Raw genomic sequence first — 10,412 nt, 5'->3', positions numbered from 1 at the left:
AAGGTGGGAAGCACTCTGACTACTAATAGTGATGATAAAATTATAATGCAGCCCTTTATAAAGCATCAGGCTACCTCAGACTGTGATTCTATTAAGTTGCCAATTAAAATATAAGCTAACTAAATATACTCTTTGGAAGAATCCAAATTGCTATAAAAATTATGGCCACATAGTATTTTTTTAACTTAGTTCAAAAAGACTTAAGAATGCTGATATTCAATTTAAGAAAAAAATAAAAACTAAAAACAAAAAAGGAAAAAAAAACAACCAAAGACTGGTGTTCTTTGATGATGCAACAGTAGAGAACCAAAAGATAGAAGGAACAAACACTAGCTCTAGATTAACCACATATAGATATTCATTGGTTGAACACTGAATAAATGTAGTTTTTGTACATTAAGTTGATTGCTCTTTTAACTTTTCTTCAAATCACTTTTATTTTTTCATTTATATATTTATGCAATTGTTGATTTATTCATTTGTTTATTTGACAAGTGCTGTTGTTGGGTGTAGTCTCAAGGAGGTCCCAGACAAGTGGGAGGAGTGTTCATAACTAATAAAAATACTAAGTAAAAGTGATCAACCCAAATGCTCATCAGTACATGAGTTGATTAATAAAGTGTGGTATATGAATACCATGGATTACTACTCAGCCATAAAAAATGGGGAACTAACACCTTTTATAAAAATCTGGGTGGAAATGGAGACCATTCTTCTAAGTGAAATATCATAAGAATGGAAAAACAAACATCACATGTACTCACTATTAAACTGGAACTAATTGATTAACATGTATATGCATATATGGCCACAAAACTCAACAGAAATCAAGCAGGTGGGACTGGGGATGAGGGGCTGGGTAAATCCATACTCAATGGGTATAATGCACACTATTTGGGTGAGGGACACATTTGTAACATTGACTCAAACTGTACAAAAGCAATACATCTAACCAAAACATTTGTACCCTGTAAAATTCTGAAATAAAAAAAAGTGATGAGAACCAGAAGAAAAGCATAGAATAAGTAACTTGGAAATTCAGAGGAGGGGGAGGTTAATTCAAACTAAGTAGAGGATTTGAACAATTTTAAAAAGGAAATTGTGTTTAAGTTCAACATAGTCACAATGCCAGGGAAGTTAGCATTTATGTGGGGAAGGGTGATCAGTGTGGTTTTACTAGAATAAAGGAGAAGCTGCAAAGTTAGGATGGATAGTAATGAAAGCCTTCATTATGTGGATGGTAGTTAGTGCTGTCCCTCATTTGCATGGAAATCATTTGGGGTTGTGAGAATAGTGGAGCAGAAAAACAAAACAAAACACGAGTTAGTAGATGAAAGTTGTGCTTGGATTCTCTGCTGTGTTGAGAGCAGGGAGATGAGAGCAACAAGGATGTGAGCCATGTGTAAGCAGGGATACAAGAGTGTAACTAGATTGTATTTTCATATGAACTGCTGGTCTTTGGTGCACATGATTTAAGAGATAAGTGGGACAAGCAATGTAAAAAAGGGACATTGGCTTAGGGTAGTGGCATCTACCTATGTCAAGAAGAAACTAATTTAATATGAGAAGAAAAACACTCAGGAAAGAAAACACGAAATTAAATCTGTTTTCTTGCTGCAGCAGAAGAGACCCCACTATCAACTCAGAGGCAAGCTATTTAGTATTATGCTTAATTCTGAAAAAAATCAGTGTCTATAGCTTGATTCTATGCTGTTCCATGTGCTTCATCCAATGACCAGACACCTAGGTCACTCTTTGTGAAATCCTCGATGATATTAAGTGATCTAAGAACCAAAATGTTAAGTAACTTTCGAGGGGGTGAACTCTGAAGCTAGAGTGCCTGGTGTGTGAATCTTGTTTCTCACAATTATTAAAGGGGTGATATTCAGAAGGTTATTTATGCCTCCTCAGCATCTTCTTCTGTAAATGAGAATGAAAATAATACAGAGTTCATTGGTAGGATTAAATGATTAATAAGGCAATGCAAAAAAAAACATTAATTACTTACAAGAATCCCTGAAAGTGGAAAGATCTCAATAAAGTGAGATGGAAAGAAATTTTTAATTTGGATAAAATGTACAACTATGACTGCTCTTTTGAGAAAAGATAATAAGGGCAAAAAGAGAGAGATCAGGTAATAATAATCCAAGCAAGAGATGCTGGTGGTTTGGATGGGGATAGCGAGAATGAAAGTGGCAAGAGGTATTCAGATTCTGAGTATATTTTAAAGGTAAAACTCACAGAAAGACAAGATGTGAAACAAAGAGGAATCAAGAACTATTTCAAAATTTTTTGGCCCAAACAATGAGTAAGCTTCCTTTGATAGAGATAGGAAAGACTAAAGTACAGATTGAGCATTCCTATATTTGCTCTTAAACAACTTACTTAAAGAATATTTAATTTTACTTTTGCCATTATTTATCTCTGTCTCTCATCCCTGGGCTGCTGCTGTTAAAATTAATTTGCATTTCAGACCTCGGGATTTTATATTGCTATTAGAGTTGTGAAATGTTTTTACTCAGCACAACCAAGAACTGATGTTTTACCTCCCACTAATGGACCTTTAATTAGGCACTGTAATGAACCATTCTGTTATTCCTTCATTTATATGGAGAAGATTTTGTACATGCAAGATACAATTTTGACAGAACACCAGGTCCATTGAACCTTTCTGACTCACATCTAATAGATCCTAAATTTATTACGCTTTTGTCAGCTGTTGAATTTGTCATTTTAATGACAATGTCCATAGACTTATTATGGCTGCCAAAAAACGACATCACCATATTATAAGAATGTTTGTTGACATCTTGATCAACAACTCCTGGGGTCCAATTCTGGCTGTAATATTACTGCTTCGGGACCTTGAGCAAGTTATTTAACCTCTGTCTAAGGATTAATTGGTTAATTTTAATAAGTGCTTTGCAGTAAAAGGTGGGAAGCACTCTGACTACTAATAGTGATGATAAAATTATAATGCAGCCCTTTATAAAGCATCAGGCTACCTCAGACTGTGATTCTATTAAGTTGCCAATTAAAATATAAGCTAACTAAATATACTCTTTGGAAGAATCCAAATTGCTATAAAAATTATGGCCACATAGTATTTTTTTAACTTAGTTCAAAAAGACTTAAGAATGCTGATATTCAATTTAAGAAAAAAATAAAAACTAAAAACAAAAAAGGAAAAAAAAACAACCAAAGACTGGTGTTCTTTGATGATGCAACAGTAGAGAACCAAAAGATAGAAGGAACAAACACTAGCTCTAGATTAACCACATATAGATATTCATTGGTTGAACACTGAATAAATGTAGTTTTTGTACATTAAGTTGATTGCTCTTTTAACTTTTCTTCAAATCACTTTTATTTTTTCATTTATATATTTATGCAATTGTTGATTTATTCATTTGTTTATTTGACAAGTGCTGTTGTTGGGTGTAGTCTCAAGGAGGTCCCAGACAAGTGGGAGGAGTGTTCATAACTAATAAAAATACTAAGTAAAAGTGATCAACCCAAATGCTCATCAGTACATGAGTTGATTAATAAAGTGTGGTATATGAATACCATGGATTACTACTCAGCCATAAAAAATGGGGAACTAACACCTTTTATAAAAATCTGGGTGGAAATGGAGACCATTCTTCTAAGTGAAATATCATAAGAATGGAAAAACAAACATCACATGTACTCACTATTAAACTGGAACTAATTGATTAACATGTATATGCATATATGGCCACAAAACTCAACAGAAATCAAGCAGGTGGGACTGGGGATGAGGGGCTGGGTAAATCCATACTCAATGGGTATAATGCACACTATTTGGGTGAGGGACACATTTGTAACATTGACTCAAACTGTACAAAAGCAATACATCTAACCAAAACATTTGTACCCTGTAAAATTCTGAAATAAAAAAAAGTGATGAGAACCAGAAGAAAAGCATAGAATAAGTAACTTGGAAATTCAGAGGAGGGGGAGGTTAATTCAAACTAAGTAGAGGATTTGAACAATTTTAAAAAGGAAATTGTGTTTAAGTTCAACATAGTCACAATGCCAGGGAAGTTAGCATTTATGTGGGGAAGGGTGATCAGTGTGGTTTTACTAGAATAAAGGAGAAGCTGCAAAGTTAGGATGGATAGTAATGAAAGCCTTCATTATGTGGATGGTAGTTAGTGCTGTCCCTCATTTGCATGGAAATCATTTGGGGTTGTGAGAATAGTGGAGCAGAAAAACAAAACAAAACACGAGTTAGTAGATGAAAGTTGTGCTTGGATTCTCTGCTGTGTTGAGAGCAGGGAGATGAGAGCAACAAGGATGTGAGCCATGTGTAAGCAGGGATACAAGAGTGTAACTAGATTGTATTTTCATATGAACTGCTGGTCTTTGGTGCACATGATTTAAGAGATAAGTGGGACAAGCAATGTAAAAAAGGGACATTGGCTTAGGGTAGTGGCATCTACCTATGTCAAGAAGAAACTAATTTAATATGAGAAGAAAAACACTCAGGAAAGAAAACACGAAATTAAATCTGTTTTCTTGCTGCAGCAGAAGAGACCCCACTATCAACTCAGAGGCAAGCTATTTAGTATTATGCTTAATTCTGAAAAAAATCAGTGTCTATAGCTTGATTCTATGCTGTTCCATGTGCTTCATCCAATGACCAGACACCTAGGTCACTCTTTGTGAAATCCTCGATGATATTAAGTGATCTAAGAACCAAAATGTTAAGTAACTTTCGAGGGGGTGAACTCTGAAGCTAGAGTGCCTGGTGTGTGAATCTTGTTTCTCACAATTATTAAAGGGGTGATATTCAGAAGGTTATTTATGCCTCCTCAGCATCTTCTTCTGTAAATGAGAATGAAAATAATACAGAGTTCATTGGTAGGATTAAATGATTAATAAGGCAATGCAAAAAAAAACATTAATTACTTACAAGAATCCCTGAAAGTGGAAAGATCTCAATAAAGTGAGATGGAAAGAAATTTTTAATTTGGATAAAATGTACAACTATGACTGCTCTTTTGAGAAAAGATAATAAGGGCAAAAAGAGAGAGATCAGGTAATAATAATCCAAGCAAGAGATGCTGGTGGTTTGGATGGGGATAGCGAGAATGAAAGTGGCAAGAGGTATTCAGATTCTGAGTATATTTTAAAGGTAAAACTCACAGAAAGACAAGATGTGAAACAAAGAGGAATCAAGAACTATTTCAAAATTTTTTGGCCCAAACAATGAGTAAGCTTCCTTTGATAGAGATAGGAAAGACTAAAGTACAGATTGAGCATTCCTAAACAGAAAATCCAAAATCTGAAATGCTCCAAATCCAAAATTTTTGAGCACCAAGATGATACCACGAGTGGAAAAATCCACAGCTGACATCATGTAATGGGGCACAAAATTATTAAAAACATGTCCAAAATTACCTTCAGGCTTTGCATATAAGATGTAAATGAAACATAAATAAATTTGATGTTTAGACTTGGGTCCCACCCCCAAAATATCTCATTATACATATGCAAATATTCCAAAATCCAAAAAAAAATCCAAAATCTGGAATACTTCTGGTCTCAAGTATTTCAGATAAGGGATATTTAACCTGTAAAAGAATTTTGGAGTGAGAATAGTAGTTTAATTTAATGCTAAGTCAAGCTGTCAAGCAGACAATTAGATATAAAAATCTGGAATTCAGGTGATATGTTCAGCTAGAGAAGTAAATTTGGAAACATTAGCATTTGAATGATAGTTTAAAAAACATGCATTTGGGTCAAATTATCTATGCAGTGGTTCTCAACCTTGGTCAAAAATGTGAAATATCTGGAAAGTTTTAGGTAATATGGATACCTCAATGCAGACTAGTAAATCAAAATCTTTCTAGATTATGTTTGGGAAGCTGTAGTTTCTAAAAGCTATTGAGGTCATTCTAATGTGCAAGTTGTATAGGATTCATAGACTTAAAAAGTAAGTGTTGCAGAAAAGAAAAGAGATGTGAGGACAAAGTTGTTAATAACTCCAGTGTTTAAAATTGGAGGATAGAATTTTATCTCCAGGGAGAAAACCAGTGAAATGAAAATGAAAACAAGAGAGAGGTGTCCATAAAATGAGTGAAGTGAATGTTTCAAAAATGAAGGAGTGAGTGCTTAAGTGCTGATGGTAGATGTAAAATAAGAATTGAGAATTGATCACTAGAGACAGCAACATGGAGGACACTAAACCAAATCAATGAACTTGACTTTCCTAAAAGATGTTTCAGCAAAACAATGAAGACAAAAACTGAACAGAGGCAGGGTCAATGAAAAAATAGAAACAGAGGAACTGTAGAGAATGACAACACTTTAAAGAAATACTTCTGTTAAAAACAGAGAGAGAGGGAGAGAGAACAGGAAAATCAGGTGATAATTAGGAAGAAGTGTGGGCACAAGGGAAGATTTTTCCAGAAAGAACTTGGTAGACAGGAAAATATTCATGAGGTAGAGGAAAAAGGGCACAACTGCCGGAGAAATGTCCATGAGTGGCTAAGAGGAATCAGCGCATGCTGGATAGTGTAGGATTAGAGGTAGCATGGCATTCCTATAATAAGAAGCAAGAAAAGGAGACTGGTGCAGGATACAGAACCTTGGGGGATGTGCTAGTGGGAGTTCGTCGTTTGCTTTAGGTGGTTTCTGTTTATATCAATGAAATACACAGCAAGTTCTCCAGCAGAGTGTAAACATTGAGGAGCAGTTATGAGAGGTTTGAGGAGAAAGGAGAAGGTGCGACTTAGGCATCTAGGAGAGGAGGAGACTCATGGGTTAGCGAAATACAGCAGGAACAGTAGTGAGTGCCTATTTGAGATGAGTGATAAAAATTCAGTGAGACCAGCTGGTGTGATTATGTGTTTTTCTTCAGTTGCATTCATCTCTGGGGTGCCAATTCAGCAGAGATAGAGAATTACATTTAACTACGATTATAGTTTGCCAGGGAGGCATGATAGAGGGAAAGAGAAAACAAGGAGGTTGAGCATGTACACATGAGAATAATTTTAACAATGGACCATGGAATCTAAGCTGGGGGAGTAAGAAGGTAAAATCTTTAAAATAAGAGTAGGACGAGGAATGGAAATAATTGTTGGAGTTGGGGTGACAGAAACACTGAACCTGAAAAATAGGGGGTGACTGAAATTGAGATAATAGAGGGAGGGCAGATATAGGTTATATTCTATTTAATGTAAACATCAAAGCATGGTGCCAAACTGGCTCCTGGGTGTTGCGTCGACTTACAGTACTGACATCTGTCTCCCGTGTATTCAGGCTGGCAGTGGCAGTGAGGCTGGTTCCCAGAAGTCACAATGCAGGTCCCTCCGTTTTGACAAAAATCCTCACAGACTGTCTTGCCACAGTTTGGGCCAGTGAACCCCAGTGCACAGGTGCAGGTGGGTCTCCCTGTTGGAAAAAATAGATAATAAAATGCAAATTATTACACTAAAATAGTTTATTTTTATGGAATTGTCTTTGGATAAGAATTGTGAAGCCAGTTTCTGGTAAAGGTCTGCCCATGATTTATTCTGTGATTTGGGGCAGTATCATGATCCCTTTGGGTTTCGGTTTTTCCATATATCCAAGCAAGCCTAGATTAGAAGATATCTAAGGTTCAATTAGGTCAAATTTTATGAATAAATTATACTTGCACACATGTGTGCTTAAAGTGCTTATATATTATTCTTTGTATTTCTTTTTTCATGTTCATTTTGCTTTACCAATTATTTTTGTTCTACTCAAATGCACTGATACAGACTGTATTTCCATCAGAATATGAACTATAGACAAACTTATCTCTGGTTTCAATCATTACCTATCAAACAACTGCTGAATCTACATAAAGCATTAGCTTATATGTATTATAAGTAAATTTTTTAATAAGTTTAAAGTAGGCATGTCATTTATATGATTAGATTTATTAACATTAGCTATTTTATTTGACTTAAGTACATATATTGTATTCAGTATATAAGCACTTACTAAGTCTTATTTTGTCTAATTTTGATATTTTTATTCATGAAAAGTTACTGCTACTTACAGTCTAGTAAATAATAAGATGACTTAGAAGTTTGATGTAAACAGCACCTAACAGCAAATCTGACAGATCATCTTTGAATATTTTTCTTTATTTGTTCTGTGGGAACTAACATCAGAGAGAAATATGAACAATTCTTTAAGATGTTTTGAACATAAAACAGTTAACTGTTGTGTTAGGAATAAGTCTCTCTAACTACCCAGGCTGTCAAAGGACTGAGAAGAAAATGAAGTTTATAACTATCTCTAAAGGAAAGGAGAAGAAAAAAGAAAAAGAAAAAAAAACTAATGGATATTATTTAAATGGGAAAATAATGAATTTTAAAGTTCTCAATATAAGGAAACAAAATGAAAGAGAATAAGAAAGAAAGAAAGTTATAGATTGCAATAACTAGGACTCAGATAATGTCACTCAGTTGATTATCATTAGTGAATATCCATGCTACCTCCTCTCTCCTCTTCGTAGAGATGAAAGTTTAATTAGAATGGTTAGAGAAATGCATGATGTAAGTCTTACTAAGATGAAGAAAATGTTATATATTTTTTCTATTACCATGGATCATCCATTGAAAGACAATTCTACATTTTTTGAGAAGCATTCTTAAATGAATAAAATATTTTCAAATAAAATCCACTTGTATTTCCAAGAGAATGAATAAATTGAGGCTCCACAATTTATTTAACAATTATACTTTGAAAGGACACCACATACTCAAAAATGCTAGAAATTTTTGCTCCAAATGAACAAAGCAAAGTATATTTTTATGGTAACACTGTTTTGAAACTTATCATTTATAAATGTTATTAGTTTGGTGGCAGATAAATGCCCATGAATAACCTGAGAAACAATGTACATTTTACATATATTAAAAGCTGAGCAACCTCATATTTTCTGTTGTCAGAAAATGCTTATGAACTTTTAGCGAGATATTTTCCTTACGATGGCAATGAATTTTTCTAGTTGTTGACCTAGAAACAAAATGCCTTCACTGGCACATTAATAGGTGAAAAATAAAGACATAAACTGGAGAACAAATAATAGTAGTAGATAAAGAGGTTGATAATTTTGGGAACACAGTTACTGAAGAAAACATGAGCCCAGAACAGAACCAATTCGTCTTCTTCAATTAGAGCACATGAATGATTTACAGAGAAGTAGAACAAGTACACAATACAAATTCACATGAGCTAAACATGAAATGAATAGTGCACAAAGTACAAAAGAAATCAAAGTGCATTAGAGCAATCAGAAAAAGTGCCACACAGAGGTAGGATATGAACACTGTAGATTCCTGGTTTTCTAAATTACTTTAGAGTTTTTCTTATCTTTTTTTATAAATTAGAATTGAAAAAAAATAAAATGATAGAAGTTTGATTAAATAAAATGAAACACTACCTGCTGAGGTACTTGAAAATTACTCTATCTCAGTCACTCAGAGAAATGACACTGTGTTTTTAGTACTTTTCTCTCATTTACAGCTGTTTTGAAACTAGACCAAAGTGACCGGGTTGTCCCCAGCTAGCCTGTGCCTTAGATCATTCAGATTCCAGCTGAATTATTTTCAAAAGCTCTTCCTTCTCTTCCTTTGAAGAGATTTCTTTCTGACAAGTAGAAATCTTCACATTCAGGGGAATATTATCTAACTGAAACTGTATGGCAATACTGCAGATCTTTTGTTTGCTGATGGGAAATGAACCATCTGCTGCAAAATTGTATAATGGGCTCCATCTAATATTTGCCAGAATCTCTCTGGAGGCACCCTAACGAGTTGCATTGGATTCATTTATAAAGATTTTTTAGGTGAAGAAACAGCCCTGTTATGATCATTGTGGTATAGATTTATGGCAGTGATACATCCAGGGAGCTGGGGAGTTGACAGCCTACAAGGGTAGACTAATCTGAAAGAGCATCAATTAAGCTGAGGAAGGAGGGGGAGGAACTGTTTCCTGGCTCTAAATTAGTCCAGTTTCTATAACGTCCTTAGCTCAGACATTAAGAGTGTAGGTTTTCAGACTGTCTGGATTCATAGTCCACCTGTGTCAATTGCTGGTTGCAGGACTATGAACAAATATCATTTCTGTGTTTATTTCAAAATGGAGATAATGATATACCTACTTAATAAAGTTGTTGTGTAAAATCATATAGAATAAGTGAGATAATTCATGGCAAAGCACTTCTAACTTTACCAGACACACAGGAAGCACACAGTTACATTTTAGCTCTGATTATTATCATTCCTACTGAGTGAGATTCATCAGTTTTAGGAGTGACTTATTCCATGATTGTGTGTCTACAAAGACAATGTAACAATTTAAGAAACGCATTCTTAAACTTTTATTAATTCATATGTTTTATCTCT

The 10,412-nt window shown here is 34.5% G+C and overlaps 1 protein-coding gene across 1 annotated transcript in view; it reads right to left on the bottom strand.

The window, feature by feature from the left end:
* The window catches only part of LRP1B (low density lipoprotein receptor-related protein 1B), a 542,706-nt gene that overhangs the window by 80,945 nt on the left and 451,349 nt on the right, over window positions 1–10,412 (bottom strand). The window contains exon 40 of the mRNA XM_012650500.1: window positions 7,261–7,422. Coding sequence (XP_012505954.1) covers window positions 7,261–7,422 — 162 coding nt within the window. The remainder of the gene's footprint in view (window positions 1–7,260; window positions 7,423–10,412) is intronic.

The sequence above is a fragment of the Propithecus coquereli genome, unplaced genomic scaffold, assembly GCF_000956105.1.
Source record: "Propithecus coquereli isolate 6110/MARCELLA unplaced genomic scaffold, Pcoq_1.0 Scaffold33, whole genome shotgun sequence".
NCBI classification, from domain to species: Eukaryota; Metazoa; Chordata; class Mammalia; order Primates; family Indriidae; genus Propithecus; species Propithecus coquereli.
This window is presented reverse-complemented; position numbering and strand designations above follow the sequence as displayed.